At 45.1% G+C, this 20,113-nt stretch overlaps 1 protein-coding gene and 1 pseudogene across 2 annotated transcripts; one reads left to right on the forward strand and one right to left on the reverse strand.

Annotated features, from left to right (window-relative positions):
* Positions 1-723: 723 nt before the first annotated feature.
* Positions 724-9,546, forward strand: NOLC1 (nucleolar and coiled-body phosphoprotein 1). 2 transcript variants are annotated; one of them, XM_061403213.1, is made up of 13 exons: positions 724-931; positions 3,553-3,608; positions 3,716-3,843; positions 3,940-4,079; positions 4,492-4,657; positions 6,384-6,499; positions 6,620-6,761; positions 7,058-7,186; positions 7,494-7,604; positions 7,706-8,341; positions 8,528-8,634; positions 8,807-8,899; positions 9,072-9,546. In XM_061403213.1, exons 1-13 carry the CDS (start codon positions 812-814, stop codon positions 9,228-9,230), a joined length of 2,103 nt encoding a protein of 700 aa, XP_061259197.1. In that variant the 5' UTR covers positions 724-811; the 3' UTR covers positions 9,231-9,546. The 2 variants fall into 2 exon arrangements, with proteins under 2 accessions (XP_061259197.1, XP_061259198.1); XM_061403214.1 differs by having other exon boundaries at positions 731-931; positions 3,719-3,843.
* On the reverse strand, positions 5,310-6,359 carry LOC133239326 (ubiquitin-ribosomal protein eS31 fusion protein-like; annotated as a pseudogene).
* Positions 9,547-20,113: the final 10,567 nt, after the last annotated feature.

A 20,113-nucleotide genomic window follows, 5' to 3' on the forward strand; every position in this document is an offset into this window, starting at 1 on the left:
CAGTTGAGGGGTTTTCTAGTTCTTCCACAGGGAGGATTCATAGTGTGGACTGTGACCCAGGAGGTAGAAGGGTTATTTTCAGGATTATCCGTTTGAAGAGATTGCTGCTGTTGCTCGGGTTTATTGCACATCCCCTTTTTCCCTTCATGAAGCTGACCTGAAGCTGTGTAAATAAGGGAGGGTAGACTTGTCTCATGGGCAAGTCAAGATTGAGGTGGACAGTTTTGAAGATCAGCACCTCACCACTACCACAGATAATCTGAAGGGCCCTCGGTAATGGAGTTGGGAGTGCAGAGACTGGGGTGGTATTTTGAGAAAGGGCCTTCCAGGGTGTTGAAGTGAAGATGGAGAAGAGTGGGAATCCACTGGCAGAGCGAATAGGAGACGGTGGGATATGTGACCAAGTTTAGAAAATTCAAGGTCAGCTCAGGCCCGCCGACCCACGCCTTACTCTGATACCTGAATGCTAGCGGCGCGGGTAACTGCTGCACTGAGAAAGGTGGCTCCAGAAGGCAGGCAAGGCGCGGGAAGTCTGAAGCTTTCCCGCCGCCACCAAGGGCGTGACCTCTGACGTCAGGGCTCCGCCTTCACAAAGCAGAACGGCGGGCTCCGCCCTTCCAAGATGGCGACACTCGTGGGACCGGAAAGCGTTCATGGATTTCGCCTTTACCCTGTCTCCGAGAGTGCGCCCGCCCCTTCCGGCGTGCCCCGCGCGGCGCGAGGACGTTGCCGGGATCCTCCCCTAGCCCGCCTCTTCCGGTTTCTTGAGTCGTGTGCGTCCGCGACGGTAGTGACGCGTATTACCCGGAGGATGGCGGACGCCGGCTTACGCCGCGTGGTTCCCAGCGACCTGTATCCCCTCGTGCTCGGCTTTCTGCGAGATAACCAGCTCTCGAGCGTGGCCAATAAATTCGTCAAGGCAACAGGCGCTGTGAGTGCGGGGCTTGGATCATGGGCTGGGGTGGGATCACCACAGGGCTGCGGGCCCTGACATGCTTAGGTCTGCAGGTAGGGAGGTCTGCGGGATCCGCCAGACTAATGACTGCCAGGTCTTTGTGTCGAGCTCTCGGCGGTTGGCGGAAAGCTTGGAGTCTTGGCATCACTTCCACGAGGTCTGACTACTTAGCGCTGAGTCTTGCTTTTTTCTGGTGAGAGGTGAGGCGGTGGCAGCGTGGGTCCCTCGTGGCCTAGGTCACGTAGCTAGCAGAATCCGACCGGGCGGGAGCGCCTTGTCCCACCGGAGGCATTAGAGGCTCCTGGTACCTTATTTGGGCTTTTATGTTGGGAGTGCCAAGCGTGACTTGAGTTTAACTCTGAAACGAATTTACCCAGGACTCAAACAGAATTGCTTTAGAAATAATGAAAGCTGAAAAACAGTGAAAGTGTTAGTCGCTGAGTCGTGTCCGACTCTGCAGTCCCATGGAGAAGCCCGCCAGGGTCCTCTGTCCATGGAATTCTCCAGGAAAGAATACTGGAGTGGGTAGCCTTTCCCTACTCCGAAGGATCTTCCAGACCCAGAGCTCTAATCGGGTCTCCCGCATGCGGGCAGATTCTTTACCGTCTGAGCCACGGGGAAGCCGTTAATGAAAGCTGGGATTTTTGTTACTAAAGAAAAAAATGAACGGGAGTAGAAGCAGGGTTGAGCATCATAATTACCAAGCAGTTTGGAATCTTTGACTTCGAGCATCAGACAAGTCTAGGTTTGGGAACAATCTCTGCCACTTTAAAAGTGTATGATCCTGGCAGCTTGCTTAATCTCTTTGAATCTGTTTCTACTTCTATGAGCATGTCATCATTCACTTTATAGGATTTTTGTGAGTTTTAATAACATGATCTGTGCAAAGTGGCAATATCAGTGCCTGGTGCTCAGAAAGCATCAATGAGTGGAAATTGTTATCTTGGTTATGGTATCTTAGGATGTTCTAAAAACAAGTAAAAGGAAGATGACCAGGAATGTGAAAGGTTTGAAATCTCCATCTCAAGGAGAGCAGACAAGACTGCACAAGAAAACACCTTGAAGATAGAGTGGAGTGATGTGGTAGTCCTTAAAAGTGAAAGTGTTAGTGGTATATGACTCTTTGTTAGTCCATGGACTCTAGGCTGCCAGGCTTCTCTGCCTGTGGGATTCTCCAGGCAAGAATACTGGAGTGGGTTGCCATTCCCTTCTCCAGGGGATCTTTCCGACCCAGGGATCAAACCTGAGTCTCCTGCATTGCAGGCATATTCTTCACAATCTGAGCCACCAGGGAACCTCATATGGTAGTCCTTAGTGGTCTTAGTCTTTGACTAAGAAGATAGGCTTGTTCTTTGTGGTAGAATCAGGTTACACAAGTTATAAGTCAGATCAGCCTCAAAGGGCTTCCTTAAGCTGAGACAGCCTGCCACATGTGATCTGATAGAGCTGCTTTCATACTGGAACTGTTTTGAATTGACTGTTAGAGGCTGCAGAGAGTGTTTCCACATCCTGCTGGATGGAATTGGGCCTTTCAGAATCAGAAATCTTTTTTATGTGACAAAAGCTAATCTTTGTGGAGGGCATACTAAGGGCCAGATGCTAAGCCCCTTATATGCATTATCTCATTCTCTCACCAACTTAGTGCTGCATAGTATTATCTATCTTACAGGGAAGAAAAACAGTATTAGAGAGATCAAGTGATTTACTCAGGGTCACGCATTACTAACCGGCAGAAGTAAGTTTCACACCTCATCTAACTTTGAGCCTGTACTCTTGTATATACTGTAACGCCTTACCTTTTTTTGGACACCAACTCATAATTCATAAGCAGTGTAATTAACAGCTGAATGTTCTGCACTGAATAATTAGCATGTTGCTGCTGCTAAGTCGCTTCAGTCGTGTCCGACTCTGCACGACCCCGTAGATGTCAGCCCACCAGGCTCCCTCGTCCCTGGGATTCTCCAGGCAAGAACACTGGAGTGGGTTGCCATTTCCTTCTCCAGTGCATGAAAGTGAAAAGTGAAAGTGAAGTCACTCAGTCGTGTCCTACTCTTCGTGACCCCATGGACTGCAGCCCACCAGGCTCCTCCGTCCATGGGACTTTCCAGGCAAGAGTACTGGAGTGGGGTGCATTGCCTTCTCCAGAATAATTAGCATAGATTTTTACTTATCTTCTCTTGATGGTTGATTTCCAGTGGTTTGGAATTATAAACCAGGTTGCAGCAAACATCTTCCTGTGTAGGTGTTTGTTTCATGGGTAAGGATAAATTCCTGGATAGTACACTGCTAGAATAAAGCAGTGTTTTTAATGGACTGCATGTTTTTAAAGGCTTTGATAAATAGGATTGACAGGCAGGGGAATAGATGATGCCAGAAACTACAGGAATAACCCTTTTTTGCTATCAAAAATTTGGAAATACATAAATAGATTTTTCTCCTAATTTATGCAAGTAGGAGAAACCTTCAGAGATGTAAATACCAGATAGAGCAGACAAAATAAGTGACTTTTAATGAGAGAGTAACACAAAATTTGAACTCCCACAGAATAACCAGGATAAAACTTTCTTACCCTGCTTTCTCTCTCTTTTCTCTTCTAGACCCAGCAGGATGCCAATGCCACTTCCCTCTTGGATATCTATAGTTTCTGGCTCAAGTAAGTCTTTTCTTTGCCAGTGTGGCTGTTTTCTTCTCGTGAGTAGGCTGGGTTGTATTTGGTTTGAGAAGGTCCTGTTCCCCAGAAGTTAGCCTAATCTGCCTCAGCAGGTCCACCAAGGCTCCAAAGCGGAAGTTACAGGCAAATGGACCAGTGGCTAAGAAGACTTCATCCAGTGACAGCAGTGACGACAGCAGTGAGGAGGAAAACCAGGGGCCTCCAGCTAAGAAAGCTGGTAAGACCCAGCAGGGAGTTGTGGTTCCAGGAAGAGGATTTGTAGTCTCCCAGTACTAAACGGCTGATTCTTACTGGGACCCGTATTTTTGTTCAGCTGTACCTGCCAAGCAGGCCAGTCTGCTTCAGCATCCTGGAAAGGCTGCAGTCAAAGCATCCGAGAGCAGCAGCAGCAGCAGCAGTGAAGAATCCAGTGATGAGGAGGAGGAAAGAGACAAAAAGAAAAAGCCTGTTGAGGTTTGCAGCTTTGGGGAGGAAAGGAATTGCTTAAGGGATTGGAAAGAAGAAACCTAAAATCTTGGCTTTTAGCCTGGTGGTGCTGGTTATACAACAGCAGATTATTACAAGGTCTTTCAGAGAGGTTGTAGAAATACGAGGTTTGGAAAGGATTTTGTAAGGTAAAAGTTGAACCCTGAATCTAGAGGAAATTCAGTCCATTCTGCATCCCTGACAGTATTGGGTTTCTCTGGGACACTGTCAGGGACTCCAAGAGCAAAAGATGTTTTGTGGACAGGTGCAGGGAGCTCTAAACAGGGAATGTCAGGAACAATGCCTAAAAAAGGGAGCACCTAGGGAGTTTGCTTTTGTATCTTAAGATGTCCTTGGGGTGCCCTAAAACTCTTGCTGATTCTCCTGGCTTTTCTTACAGAAGGGAGTTAAGCCACAGGCCAAGACAGTCAAAGCTCCTCCTAAGAAGGCCGAGAGCTCTGATTCCGATTCTGACTCAAGCTCAGAGGACGAGCCACCAAACAATCAGAAGCCAAAGACAACACCTGTGGCAGTGAAAACTCAGGCTAAAGCTGCAGCCAAACCAGGTATTGTTTTTGTTCCCAAGAGGCTAGGCTGGGGACCAGGTTGCTCTGGGGACTGGTGTGAAAATTCCTCATTCACCACAGTGATGAAATGGCACTGGTTGTTGAACTAGAGGTATGGACTGGTGTCATTTTTTAAAATTAGGGACTGGTAACTACAGAAATGGCTTCCCTAGTGGCTCAGACAGTAAAGAATCTGCCTGCAATGCAGGTGACCCTGGGTCATGAAGATCCACTGGAGAAGGGAATAGTTACCCACTCCAGTAGGCTTGCCTGAAGAATCCGCATAGATAGAGGAGCCTGGCAGGCTACAGTCCATGGGGTTGCAAAGAGTCAGACATGTCTGAGTAGCAACTAACACTTTCATTTTTTTCAACTATAGAAATAGTGGGCAATGAGGGGAAACATGTTTAAAAGACTTCAGAGGGCATATTCAAATGATTTGCATCATAAAATTTTTTGGAAGACAGGTTTATTTCTGAACTTGGGCAGGAAATTTATCCTTTGGTAATACAGTAAACCACAGCCTTCTCCTTTATGCTTGCTCCGAAGGCAAGAGAATTGACAGACTCCTAAGTTCCAAGCTAATAGGAGGAGACTTTTATAGCCCTTTAATATCTTGATACTCCTTTCTTTTGATGTTCATTAATTCATGTTCTTTTTTTTTTTTTTTTAAATATTTATTTTATTTATTTGGCTGCACCAGATCTTAGTTGGCGCATGTGGGATCTAGTTCCCTGACCAGGGATCGAACCCCCAGCTCCCTACATTGAGAGCATGGAATCTTAGCCACTGGACCACCAGGGAAGTCCCAGTTCATGTCTGTTTAAAAAATATTTTTCTTTATTTATTTTTGGGTGTACTAGATCTTTGCTGTGTGTATGGGCTTTCTGTAGTTGAGGTGAATGGAGGCTGCTCCCTTGTTGTGATGTACAGGCTTTTTACTGTGGTGGCTTCTCCTATTGCAGAGCATAGGCTGTAGAGTGTTGGGGCTTCAGTTGTGTGGGCTCAATAGTTGTGGCACCCAGGATTAGTTGTCCCAAGGGATATGGGATCTTCCCAGACCAGGGATTGAACCTGTGTCTTCTGCATTGGTAGGTGGGTTTTTTTTTGTTGTGGTTTTTTTTACCACAGAGCCATGAAGGAAGGCTGGCAGGTATATTCTTAACCACTGGACCACCAGGGAAGTCCAGCTCATGTCTGTTTTTAATGAGTATACAATTACCTGTCTTACAGTTTGTTGAAACAATAGATCAGACAACATTTGCCACAATAATGTATGTCAGAGTGATTGGCTGTAAAAACTCGAGCCCAGCTATCATCTGAAGGGTATTCGCATCCACCTTATGGTATTTCAGACAGCCACCTAGCTTCGTCTTCGTTCTCTTACGCTTGTTCTTGGGACTTACGTAAGAATTCTTCCTTTCTTAGCACCATCATGAAGTCCCACCAGTAAGGTGAAATGTAGACTCCTTTTGAATTTTATAGTCAAAAGTACATCCATGTTCTAGTTGCTTGCCAGCAGACATCAATCTTTACTAGTCAGGAAGAATTATTTTTTATCCTGGATTTTGGCCCTTCATTTTCTGTAGTAGCTGAGGGTTTGACCTCAAGAGTGATGGTCATTCTCCTCAGGATCTTCATGAAAATCTGCATCTTGGCAGCAGTGCCACTGAAGGTGGCGGGTCTGAAAACTGTCTTTACACTCACGTTATTTCTGTTTTCTTAGGTACATCAGCTCGGCCAGCACCTAAAGTCGCCAACGGCAAAGCAGCTAGTAGCAGCAGCAGCAGCAGCAGCGATGATGACTCAGAGGAGGAAAAGGCAGTAGCCATCTCTAAGAAGGTATAGGCCTTAATTTCTACCAGGGAAGAGGGGACAAGGGGGTGGAAGTCCTCCATTTCCTGGCAGGAGTGGTTGGGTCAACATTTTCCCGTGGTAATTGATTTTGTCTGTGTGATGTAGACCATACCTAAAAAGCAAGTTGTGGCTAAGGCTCCAGTGAAAATGGCTGCCGCACCTGCCCAAAAGAGTTCCAGCAGTGAGGACTCCTCCAGTGAGGAAGAGGAAGAGGAGCAGAAGAAAAAGCCCATGAAGAAAAAACCAGGTGACTGGACATGGGGAGTCAAGCTACCACTGATGAGGGCCCAAAGGCAGGAGGTCCTCTGCAGTCACCACGTGGACCTTGGCCTGACAGCTGGCCTGTCCCAGAGAAAGGAGAAAGCCAAAAGTTGCCTTTTGTGACTCAGAAATGGCATGCCATCGTCCTTGCCCTAGTCTGTTAGGAAAGAGTCACTAATCCTAGCCCACCCTCAAGGGAAAGGGAATTAAGCTCCATTTCTAGAAGGAAGTGGTATCAAAAGATTTGTGTACATATTTTATCACACTGTCCCTTTTAAACAGGTCCCTATAGCTCAGTCCCCCCGCCTTCTGTTCCCCCACCCAAGAAGTCCCTGGGAACTCAGTCCCCCAAGAAAGCCGCAGAGAAGCAGCAGACTGTGGAGAGCAGCGAGGAGAGCAGCGATGAGTCTGGTGAGTCATCTCCCGTGGTGGGTCTGGAAGTGTGTGAGGAGTAGGGAAGGAGATGCTTCTGTTCCCTTCTGCTTTTCTCTGAAGCACCACAGGGCTGATGCTCTGTGTGGGTCTTTGCATCCTTGTTGTTTTTGGCTGTGTCACATGTCTTGCGGAGGTCTCAGTTCCCTGACCAGAGATCGAACCCGGGCCATGGAAGTGAAAGCCCAGAGTCCTAATCACTAGGCCACCAGGGAACTCCCTACACTTCTTTTACTTGCCTCTGGTGGGACTCTGGACCCAGCCTAATGCCATTGCTTCTCTCAAGATTCAAGTTCTGAGGAAGAAAAGAAACCTCCAGCTAAGGCAGTCATCGCCAAGGCAGCTACTAAAGCAGCTCCAGCAAAGAAGGGAGCAGAGAGCTCTTCAGACAGCTCGGGTAAGGACGGTGTAGCGTAGGAGGCCCTCAGGGCGATGGTAGCTCCAAGGGCCCCCTTTAGCCTGATTCGGGGACCTATTCACTCTAACCTCCCTGTCTAGACTCCGACAGTTCTGAGGATGAAGCTCCTGCCAAGCCAGCTGGTACCACCAAGAATCCCTCAAGTAAACCAGCCGCCACTCCCAAGCAGCCTGCAGCTAAGTTAGCCGCCACTCCCAAGCAGGCTGCGGGCAGTGTCCAGAAGCCTCTAACCAGAAAGGCTGACAGCAGCTCCAGTGAGGAGGAGAGCAGTTCTAGTGACGAGGAGGAGACGAAGAAGACTGTAGCCACCCCTAAGTCCAAGGCGACAGTCAAAGCAGCCCTGTCTTTGCCTGCCAAGCAGAGCTCTCAGGGTGCTGGGGGCAGCAGCTCGGATTCAGACAGCTCCAGCAGCGAGGAAGAGGAAGAAGAGAAGACGCCTAAACCCCCAGCTAAAAAGCCACGGAAGGAGGTAGGAGCCGTAGCCCCTTCCAAACCAGCCTCCAGGAAGAAAGCAAAGGCCGAGAGCAGCAGCAGTTGTTCCTCTGATGACTCCAGTGAGGAGGAGGAGGAGCCCAAGGGCAAGGGCACTCCAAGACCGCAGGCCACCAAGGCCAATGGCACCTCTGCACTGACTGCCCAGAATGGAAAAGCAGACAGGGGCAGCAACGAGGAGGAGGAGGAGGAGAAAAAGGCAGCAGTGGCGGTTGCTAAGCCAGGTCTGTATCCAAAAAACCTGCCTCCTGGGTTTGTCCCCGAAACCAGAATGGGCTGTACTCTAGAGGAGTGGATTAGGAAGCCAAAGCCCCTGACCAGCTTCCAGTTGGTTGGAGGCCCTCAAGTGTGGGAGCCTGGGAGGAGGGGATAGGAAACTGGTTTCCTGAGCCTGGCTTTCTGTTCTGTAGGTTCAGAAAAGAAGAAGAAGAAGAATGAGGCTGCTAAGGAGGCAGAGACTCCTCCAGCAAAGAAGATAAAGCCTCAGACCCCCAACACATTTCCTAAAAGGAAGAAGGTAGGTTGTCTTGTTTTCCTCTCAGGAGCCAGCTTTTAGAGTAGACAAAAACTGCAGATCATCTGGACAGCTCTTTGCCTGGCGTGGCACACACACTCTAGTGTGTAGCTCAGGAGGGCCTTTTTGTTCCATGACTGCTCCATCCTGAATTTCCTACTCCATTCTTCCCCAGGGAGAACGAAGGGCATCCTCCCCATTCCGAAGGATCAGGGAAGAGGAGATCGAGGTGGATGCTCGAGTGGCAGACAATTCCTTTGATGCCAAGGTGAGGAAAACGAGGGGTCTTCACCATCCTTGAGGGGGTGGGGTGGGGTGGGAGAGAGTACAGCGTTTGGTCCTGGTTGATAGGTTCTCTGAGTTTGAGTTGCCTGGAGCAAGAAATGACAGGGCCCTGGGGTTGCCCTTCTGTGCGCTAACCACCTCTTTCTGCTTACCAGCGGGGTGCAGCTGGAGACTGGGGGGAGCGAGCCAATCAGGTTCTGAAGTTCACCAAAGGCAAATCCTTCCGGCATGAGAAAACCAAGAAGAAGCGGGGCAGCTACCGGGGAGGCTCCATCTCTGTCCAGGTCAACTCTGTTAAGTTTGACAGCGAGTGACCATGGGCCGTCTATGGCACAGCAAGGGTGTGCCCACTCAACGTCCTCAGTGGACCTGGGAATCCTAGGCTCTATCAGGGGAGGGTCTTGGTGAAGAGAGCAGTTTAGAATAGGTCTGAAGACTCTGCACTGTAACACCCTCTAAGGTCCTTTTTTGTGTTCGTGGTTTTGTACAGATTTGTTTTTTGAGTGTTGGGTAGCAAGGACAAAGAGTGTTCATTTTTAAGAACAATTTTAGTTGTCATTCCCTCCATGTTCTGTGAAAGTCTTCATACTGAGAAATTTGTATATTTCCTATTAAATCATTTCTTATTGATTTTTGTTGTGGTTTTCAGAGGTGGGTTCCCACAGATTAAAATCTTAGCTATCTCCCAAGACTTGGTAAAGGTCACATGTAAGAATTTTTATAATTGGAGAACTCTGCCTATGTGAGTGCTGGTGTCCACTTTTCATCCTTCCTACCCATCAGAGCCCTGATGAGGGGCAGTTAACATTAACCGTTGTTAATGTATATATCTGTTAAGCATGAACTGTGTACCTCATTTATGGGGTCTAGGACTGAAATCTTCAGCCAGCATGGACTTACCTACTTTGGAGGATAAAAGTCATTGTTTTATTCAGACAAAATTCTAATGTGTGAATGCCCTGGGGTCAGTCTGCATATTTTTTGTATTTTTATTATCACATAATGTTTGCAATATATGTTTATTAATTTAAAAGCATAAACTTTTTTATTGTTCAAAGATAATTTTTGATTGGCTTCTGAGGACTATATCTTCTCAGTTTTTTTACATTTTAAAGCGCAAAATTTAATCTGAAAAGCACATATCACTTGGTATTTCTGTCTTGGTAGTGTGGTGACACAAAATAGTTTGATTAACTTGTTACATGTTTGGGAGTCACTGATCAAGAAAGTGAAGGAAGAAATCTATAATGAAAAACCTCAGTAGGAATTAGGTTACATTAGTCAGGTGAATTTATAGGTAACCTACGTATACACTAATAGAAGAACCTTTACAAAGCATTCTATCTGGTATTACTTGAGTTAGAGTGGGGTTGGGAGAGCATTCTAACAGGGTTATTGTGTCTTGTAGTTGGTACATGGGAGAAACTCATATGCTCCCTTTAGAACCTTACTGTCAGTAAACAATAAAAAGCCTGTGAGCAGAGATATGGCTCTTGGGGCATGCAGGCTGATTGTAGAACTGTAGGAGATTAACGTTGGCAGTGCTCACAGAGCAAGTGAGGAGGAAAGTTGAGTTCTCCAGTCTCTCCCAAGTTCTCTGGTGCTGGGCTGTCCCTGTGTTGGGAATGCGTGCCCTAACTTTATAGATGAGGTGTAAATTACTGTCCATGGGATTTTCCAGGCAAGAATACTGGAGTGGGTTGCCATTTCCTTCTCCAGGGGATCTTCCCAACCCAGGGATCGAACCCGGGTCTCCTACATTTCAGACAAACGCTTTACTGTCTGAGCCACCAGGGAAGCCCTAAGTTAAGGTTAGCCTCCCCTTGTTTGGGTTACAAGTAACCTGATAACCTGGTTTTCTGTGTAACTGCCGCTAGGAAGAAAGTATGCTGACATACGTATAAAGTCTGCATGGTGAAAGTTCTACATCTTAACTACAAAATAATAAACTGAATGGTTTATATGTGTTTTGGGAGTTTTACTAGTGTGAATCCAAAGCTCTCCTACCTCCTACTCAGAACAACTTGGGTGCCAGTTCGAGGGCTAGGGTTCAGACCTCTGGAGGCTCACTGTGGACTCTACCTTCCTGACTGTACCTTGTGTCATGGTATCTTGTTCAGGCTGTAAGTCCAGCCTTTGGGTGGTCTAAAACTGGTGGTTGGCAAAATGGGCCATGGACTGGATCCAGTTGACCAGGAGCTAAGAATGGCTTTTACATTTTTTAAAGGGCTCAAAAAAACAAGTGACAGACTATGTGATCACAAAGGATATAATGTTTCCTGTCATGTTTTACAGTTTGCTTAAGCCCTGGCTAAATCAGTAATTTCACAACACTGGCTGAAAGTTAGGACTATCTGGGGATCTTTTGAAAACACCGATGCCCTGGGACCCATCTGCTGACCAATTGAGTCAGATCCTAGTGCTCTCTGGTGGATTCTGGGAGTTTGGATTTTTTTTAAGCTCCCAGGCAGGTGATGCTGAAGAGACCTGAAAACCACTGATCTAAAGACTATTTGAAAAGAAACGAGTGGGTAATTTTTCTTCCTTTTATGCTTTTATTTTCAAATGTACTTACTAGATCTAGTAGTATAAGGTAAAAATTTAAATTTCCATTTTATCCATGTTTTCTAGGACTTGTTTCTTTTCTCTTTCCAGAATTTCTCTATGCATATCCTCTCCCGTTTCTCCTCACACATGGAGAAGCTCGCTATATGCAGTGTCTCATAACTTTAGAGCTCATTTTTAATGGCTGCATGGTACCCCATTGTATGGAAATAGCTCAGATTATTTTAGCTAGTATCTTATTGGTAGCTGGGTTGTTTTTGTATTTTGTTATTCTAAATAGTGCTGCAGTGGATATTTTATACATGAGACAATTGTATGTGAGTATTTGTGTGGGTATTTTTATAGGAAGTATTCCTAAGAGTGTTGGGTCAAAGGCTATGTACTTTTAGTTTATTCATCACTATCCTCCAAAACCACTGTAACAACTTGTAGTTCCAACAACACTTAAAGTACCTTTTAGCTTACCCTCTTGCCAACACTTAACCAAATTGACTTTTGCCACTTGGATAAATGACCATGCTCAGTTTTTTTAAATTGTGGTAAAAAACATTTAAATTGCCATCTTAATCAGTTTTAAGTGTATGGTTCAGTAGTGTTAAGTATATTAACATGTAGTACAACAGATTGCTATGATTTTGACCAGATAGTTCATATGAGTACAAGCAGACTTTATTTGTCCTTTTCCACTTAGCATGATGTCTTCGGGTTGGCTCATGTTGTGGCATGTGGCAGTATATTGACATTGTAGTGCAACAGATGACTGATCTTGACTAGATAGTTCGTACGAGTGATAGCAGAGTTTATATGTCCTTTTGCACTTAGCGTGATGTTATCAGGTTTACTCATGTTGTAGCATGTAGCAGGATCTTTTCCAAGGCTGCACTCCATCGTATGTACCACGTATGATATAATTTATCCATTTCATTGTTTAGTTTCAGGGACCTGAATTCCCACCTGTTGCTGATGGGTTCTGGCAGTGTGGCTGAAATCCACATGTTCAGTGAGTCGCACACATGATAGCTCATGCTCCTCTGCAGTGTCCTTCACATGGACACAAGGCGGAAGACTTTCCAACATCTTTCCGTGCCTTTATGTTTCACAGGTTATATCCTCACTGTCACTCAACCCTGTTAGTGAAAGTCACTCAGTCATTGCCAACTCTTTGTGACCCCATGGACTACATAGTCCATGGAATTCTCTAGGCCAGAATACTGAAGTGGGTAGCCTTTCTCTTCTCCAGGGGATCTTCCCAACCCAGGGATCGAACCCAGGTCTTCCACATTGCAGGCAGATTCTTTACCAGCTGAGCCACAAGGGAAGCCCAAGAATACTGGAGTGCCTATCCCTTCTCCAGAGGTTGTTACCGACCCGGGAATCAAACTGGGGTCTCCTGCATTGCAGGTGGATTCTTTACCAACTGAGCTATCAAGTAAGCCCCAAACCCTGTTAAGTGAATATTAACTAGATCATGGTGTCTCAGCCGTATTATTTGAGGCCAGGTAATTCTTTATGGAGAGCTGTACTGTGTGTTGAAGCATGTGTACCAGCATCCCTGGCCTCTGCCCTCTAGATACCAGTAGCATCCCTTAGTTTGGACAACCAAAAATGGCTCCAGATATTGCCAGATACCTCTCGAGGCAAAATTTTGAGAACTGCTGGGATTTATTATTTGCTTAGGGTTGATAAAAACTTGCAGCTTAGTGGCACATGTGAGACAAGAGCTCAGGTCTCTCTAAAAGTTTATCTGTATCCAACACTGAGTACCTATTATGTACAGCCATAGAACTCCCTGAGAGCTGTGTCTAATAAGGGAAGCCAGGGATGGAAACAGTTCGGTACATCATGCTGAGTCCTTTCACCAAGGGCCAGCACAGTACCCCCAGGGGGACAAGTAAGAAAAGACTTGACCAGCCTTGGTCCAGAATTCTGAGGAGAGTAGCAGCAGCCAGGTGTGAAGAACACATATCATGCAAGGAAGAGGAAGTGTTTCCAGTGGGAGAAGAGAGCCTTGAAGATGGATCAGTTGGAGGGTGTATGGTAAGTACGGCAAGATAACCTTACTGAGGATTCAGTAGCAATGACCTTTTATACCCAAGTCAGGGATTAGTACTTTACTTTGTTCACATGATTTTGTTAGGGCCTTGCCAGTCCAATTCAGTGCACCAGGCACTCACACAGCTGTGTGCTAAGTCACTTCAGTCATTTCCGACTCTGCAACCCCATGGACTGTGGCCTGCCAGGCTCCTCTGTCTGTAGAATTTTCCAGGCAAGAATACTGGAGTGGGTTGCCATTTCCTACTCTAGGTGATCTGACCAACTCAAGGATTGAGCTTTGTCTCCTACTTGACAGTCAGATTCTTTACCACTAGCATCACCTGGGAAGCCCAACACAGCTGCAGTGAAAGCAAAATCCCTGCCAACAACAGTTCCCACCCCCTGCACCATGCAGCGGAGAAGGCAATGGCACCCCACTCCAGTACTTATGACTAGAAAATCCCATGGATGGAGGAGTCTGGTAGGCTGCAGTCCATGGGGTTGCTAGAGTTGGACACGACTGAGCGACTTCACTTTGACTTTTCACTTTCATGCATTGGAGAAGGAAATGGCAACCCACTCCAGTGTTCTTGTCTGGAGAATCCCAGGGACGGGGAAGCCTGGTGGGTTGCCGTCTGTGGGGTCGCACAGAGTCGGACATGACTGAAGTGACTTAGCAGCAGCAGCAGCACCATGCAGAGCTGGCTTACGCTGTCTGCAGTTACTGAAGAGGCCAGTAGGTGGGGTGCTTGCACTCTATAGGAATCTGGACTCTAGTTGAAGCTTCAGTTCAGTTCAGTCGCTCAGTCGTGTCCAACTCTGACCCCATGGACTGCATGCAGCACGCCAGGCTTCTCTGTCCTTCACCATCTCCCAGAGCTTGTTCAAACTCATGTCCATTGAGTCAGTGATGCCATCCAACCATCTCATCTGTCATGCCCTTCTCCTGCCTTCAGTCTTTCCTAGCATCAGGGTTTTACCAGTCAGTTAGTTCTTCACATCAGGTGGCCAAAATATTATTGGAGCTTCAGTTTCAGCATCAGTTCCTTCTGATGAGTAGTCAAGACTGATTTATTTTAGGATTGACTGGTTTGATCTCCTTGTAGTCCAAGGGACTCTCAAGAGTCTTCTCCAACACCACAATTCTATAGATTACAGCCAATCAACTCATTACTACTGGGCTTTTTAAAGGGTCCTGGGATGTTGGTACTGAAACATGAGATATGCAGAGGCCTAGGAGTCCTGCAGCCATAAAATTAAAGGACCTATGATCAACCTAGACAGCATATTAAAAAACAGGGACAAAGGTCCATCTAGTCAAAGCTATGGTTTTTCCAATAGTCATGTATGGCTGTGAGAGTTGGACCATAAAGAAGGCTGAGCACTGAAGAATTGATGCTTTTGAACTGTGATGTTGGAGAAGACGCTTGAGAGTCCCTTGGACTGCAAGGAGATCCAGCCAGTCAATCCTAAAGGAAATCAGTCCTAAATATTCATTGGATGAACTGATGCTGAAACTGAAGCTTCCGTACTTTGGCCACCTGATTTGAAGAACTAACTCATTGGAAAAGCCCCTGATGCTGGGAAAGATTGAAGGCAGGAGAAGGGGACAACAGAGGAAGAGATGGTTGGATGGCATCACCGACTTGATGAACATGAGTTTGAGTGAACTTCGGGAGTTGGTGACAGAGAAGCCTGGTGTGCTACAGTCCATAGGGTCACAAACAGTCAGACACAACTGAGCAACTGAACTGAGGAGTCTGACTGAACTGAACTGAGGAGTCCTGGAAGGTGAGAACTGGAACCTGACCCATATTTAGAATTCAAATATGAGCTGCCAGATGGCCTGAGGATTTCTGAAAAAAGAGAATGACTGGAAACCTTGAAAGATACATTGTTTTCTGGAATCTGCTGGAGTGGACTGGATGGGAGAACAGAACTGGATTTCATTCAGGGCAGTGGTTCCAGTCTGTATATAGGATGTCCACAAAGTCTGAAAACAGAGATGATAGTATTTATTATCTTCCTATGGAAGAATTCCTGATTATATAATGTCTCTTTGCTGGTGTTTCTAGACTGCATGGACTATATGGCTCTGTAGTGGTCAGGAAGCCTGACACTTTCTGATGGCCTCTCAGAGAATCTGTATGTTCAGTGAAGAGGGATCTGTAGTGTCAAGGAGCATCCTGGGTCTTTTTTTTTTTTTTAATTGAGATATAGTTGATATCCTGAGTCTTTAGGATCTCAAATCCTTGCTTTGGGAATCCCATCTGGTTGTAATAGAAAAATTACCTCTTTGTCCAGAGAGTTTTGAGAACTAAAGATTGGCAGGTCAGAGGAGATTGGCAGCAACTGCAGCTGCTGAGGTAGTGGCCAGTCAGGCAGCCATGAAACTGAAGAAAAGACGAGGTCAGCAGGAGCTGAGCCCCATGATGATTAATTGGCCGCAATGTGGGCATTGGCCTGTGGGCAACAGGGTAACAGCAGCCAGCCAAGCAATAGCCAGCAGGCCAGCGATAGCAGTTGAAACAAAAGCTGATGGTGTGCAGAGCTGTTGACAGCTGTTCTGACTTCAAATAATAACTCCACTCCTATCTCAGTTTAGAGATCTGGGTGTGACTATAAATGTGACCTATTACAGGAAGGGTGAAGTCTATGAAAATAGTCTGATGAGGGGAATCTGCCAATCCCCTAATTGAAGAAACTCCTAGGTCATATTTCATTATGCTGAACACTTAGAATATAACGCTAGGACTTCCTTTCTTTCTTGTTTGTTTTTTTTTTTTTTTGGCAGGGGGTGGGGAGTTGTGCTGCACTGGGCAACATTGTGGATCTTAATTTCTGGCCAGGGATCAAACCTGTGCCCCCTTCATTGTGAATGTAAAGTCTTAACCACTGGACCACCAGGGAAGTCTCTGGACTTCCTTTCTTTTCAAAGAAATATTCACGAAAAGTATTCCTTTCAGATGCATCAGTTCAGTTCAGTTGCTCAGTCATGTCCAGTTGTTTGCAACCCCATGGACTGTAGCACACCAGACTTCTCTGTCCATCACCAACTCCCGGAGCTCACTCAAACTCATGTTCATCAAGTCAGTGATGCCATCCAACCATCTCTTCCTCTGTTGTCCCCTTCTCCTGCCTTCAATCTTTCCCAGCATCAGGGGCTTTTCCAATGAGTTAGTTCTTCAAATCAGGTGGCCAAAGTACAGGAACTTCAGTTTCAGCATCAGTTCTTCCAATGAATATTCAGGACTGATTTCCTTTAGGATTGACTGGCTGGATCTCCTTGCAGTCCAAGGGACTCTCAAGCATCTTCTCCAACATCACAGTTCAAAAGCATCAATTCTTCAGTGCTCAGCCTTCTTTATGGTCCAACTCTCACAGCCATACATGACTATTGGAAAAACCATAGCTTTGACTAGATGGCCCTTTGTCTCTGCTTTTAATACGCTGTCTAGGTTGGGCATAGCTTTTCTTCCAAGAAACAAGAGTTTTTTTAATTTCATGGCTGCAGTCACCATCTGCAATGGTTTTAGAGCCCAAGAAAATAAAGTCTGTCACTGTTTCCATTGTTTCCCCATCTATTTGCCATGAAGTGATGGGACCAGATGCCATGATCTTCATTTTTTTTTAATGTTGAGTTTTAAGCAAGCTTTTTCACTCTCCTCTTTCGCTTTCATCAAGAGGCTTTCTAGTTCCTCTTCACTTTCTGCCACAAGGGTGTTGTCATTTGGGTATCCGAGGTTATTGATATTTCTCCTGGCAATCTTGATTCCAGCTTGTGCTTCATCCAGCCCAGCATTTCACATGATGTACTCTGCATTATAAGGTAAATAAGCAGGGTGACAATATACAGCCTTGATGTACTCCTTTCCCAATTTGGAACCAGTCCGATGTTCAATGTCAGATTCTAACTGTTGCTTCTTGACCTGCATATAGACTTCTCAAGAGGCAGGTAAGGTGGTCTGTCTTGTATTCCCATCTCTTTAAGAATTTTTCACAGTTTGTTGTGATCCACATAGTCAAAAGGCTTTGGCATAGTCAATAAAGCTGAAGTAGATGTTTTTCTGGAATTCTCTTGCTTTTTCTTCATCCCAACAGATGCTGGCAATTTGATCTCTGGTTCCTCTGCCTTTTCTAAATCCAGTTTGACCATCTTGAGTTCTCAGTTCATGTACTGTTGAAGCCTCACTTGGAGAATTTTCAGTATTACTTTGCTAGCATGTGGGATGAGTACAATTGTGTGGTAGTTTGAACTTTCCTTGGCATTGCCTTTCTTTGGGATTGGAATGAAAACTGACCTTTTCCAGTCCTGTGGCCATTGCTGAGTTTTCCAAATTTGTTGGCATATTGAATGCAGCACATTCACAGCATCATGTTTTAGGATTTGAAATAGCTCAACTGGAATTCCATCACCTCCACTAGCTTTGTTCATAGTGATGCTTCCTAACGCCCACTTGACTTCGTATTCCAGGATGTCTTGCTCTAGGTGAGTGATCACACCATCATGGTTATCTGGGTCCTGAAGATCTTTTTTGTATAGTTCTGTGTATTCTTTCCACCTCTTCTAAATATCTTTTCCTTCTGTTAGATCTATACTGTTTTTGTCCTTTTTTGTGCCATCTTTGCATGAAATGTTCCCTTGGTATCTCTAATTTTCTTGAAGAGATCTCTAGTCTTTCCCATTCTATTGTTTTCCTCTATTTCTTTGCATTGATCACTAAGGAAGGCTTTCTTATTTCTCCTTGCTATTCTTTGGATGCATACTTGACCTCATTTACTATGACTCCCTCTGTTTTCAAAATATATTTTTAAATGCATATTTTATCTTAATTACTCTTAAAATCTCCTGCAACTTTCAAAATATATACCTCTTTCTTTCCAAAAAAATTGTTTTTGCCACACCATGCAATTTGTGGGCTACAGCAACTATACTCCAATTTAAAAAACAATTCAAGTCCAAGAACGCCAATTAGAAAAATGTCAGGACTTTCCTGGGGGTACAGTTGATAAGAATCCACCAGCCATTGCAGGAGACATGGGTTTGATTCCTGGTCTAGAAAGACTCCACATGTCACAGAGTAACTGAAGGCCATGCACCACGGTTACTGAGTCCACAAGTCGCAACTACTGAAGCCTGAGCGCCTAGAGCCTGTGCTCTGTGACAAGAGGTGCCACCTTAAGTTATTCATACAGAGTAGCTTAATTGCCCTAAAAATTCTCTGTGTTCTTTCCATTCTTCCCTCTTTCCTACCTACCCCTGGCAACACTGATTTTTGTACTGTCTCTGTGGTTTTACCTTTTCTGAATTGTCAAATAGTTTGACTCATACAGTATGTAGACTTTTGAGCTGGCTTCTTTCACTTAGTAAAATACATTCAAGTTTATTCCATATCTTGTCACGGTTTGATAGCTCATTCCTTTTATTGCTGAATAATAGTCATTATATGGATGTGCCACTGGTTTTTTTTTTTCCTATTTATGTGTTGAAGGATATCTTGGTTATTTCAAAGTTTGGGTAATTATGAATAAAGCTGCTATAAATACTTACGTGCAGTTGCTTCTTGGCCTTTTGGCTAAGTTCAAGTGTGTAAACATTTATGTGCAGGTTTTTGTGTAGACATAAGTTTTCAACTCATTTGGATAAATACCAAGGAGCATGAGTGCCAAATTGTATGATTAAGAGAAAGTTTAGTTTTATAACACATTGCCAAACTGTATTTATTCAGATTTGTCTTATGGCCTAGATTATAGTCTACCTGGGGCTTCCCAGCTGGTGCTAGTAGTAAAGAACCTGCCTGCCAATGCAAGAGACTTAACCAATGTGTGTTCTATCCCTGGATTGGGAAGATTCCCCTGGAGGAGGGCATGGCAACCCACTCCAGTATTCTTGCCTGGAGAATCCCGTGGACAGAAGAGCCTGGCTGGCTTCGGTCCATGAGGTCACAAAGAGTCAGTTACAACTAAAGCAATTTACCACAAATATGCACATAGTCTTTCTTGGTAAATGATTCATGCGCACTTGAGAATAATGTGTTTGGAGTTGGTGATGTTCCATAAATGTCACTAAAATCAAATTGATGGGGCTTCCCTGCTGGCACAGTAGTAAAAAATCTGCCTGCCAGTGCAGAAGACACAGGTTCCATCCCTGATCTGGAAAGATCCCACATACTGCAAAACAGTATGTTCTACAGTAAGCCCTTGTGCCACAACTATTGAGACTGTGCTCTAGAGCCCAGGAGTGGAAACTCCTGAAGCCTGTGCACCCTAGAGCCTGTGCTCTGCAATAAGGGAAGCCCACGCACTGCAACTGGAGAGTAGCCCCTGCTTGCCACAACTAGAAAAAAGCCTGTACAGCAGTGAAGACAGCACAGCTAAAGAGAAATAAATAAGAATTTAAAAAATCAAATTGGTTGATAGTGTTCTTCAAATTTATATTATTACTGATTTTCTGTCTAGCTTTACTATCAGTTACTTAGGGAAAAGTGCTAAAATCTCCAACTATAATTGCAGATTTGTCTATTTCTTATTTTTAATATAGCCGTTCTGACTTTCATTTGGTTCTTATTTGTATAATATACATTCTCTCATCTTTTTA

The sequence above is a fragment of the Bos javanicus genome, chromosome 26, assembly GCF_032452875.1.
Source record: "Bos javanicus breed banteng chromosome 26, ARS-OSU_banteng_1.0, whole genome shotgun sequence".
Taxonomy (NCBI): Eukaryota; Metazoa; Chordata; class Mammalia; order Artiodactyla; family Bovidae; genus Bos; species Bos javanicus.

Excerpts from the sequence above, each read along its gene's own strand:
- NOLC1 (XM_061403213.1), top strand. The coding sequence starts at position 812 with ATGGCGGACGCCGGCTTACGCCGCGTGGTTCCCAGCGACCTGTATCCC. Across the intron at positions 3,844-3,939 it reads GCCTCCAGCTAAGAAAGCTG|CTGTACCTGCCAAGCAGGCC; the intron begins GTAAGACCCAGC and ends ATTTTTGTTCAG. Across the intron at positions 7,605-7,705 it reads GAGCTCTTCAGACAGCTCGG|ACTCCGACAGTTCTGAGGAT; the intron begins GTAAGGACGGTG and ends CTCCCTGTCTAG.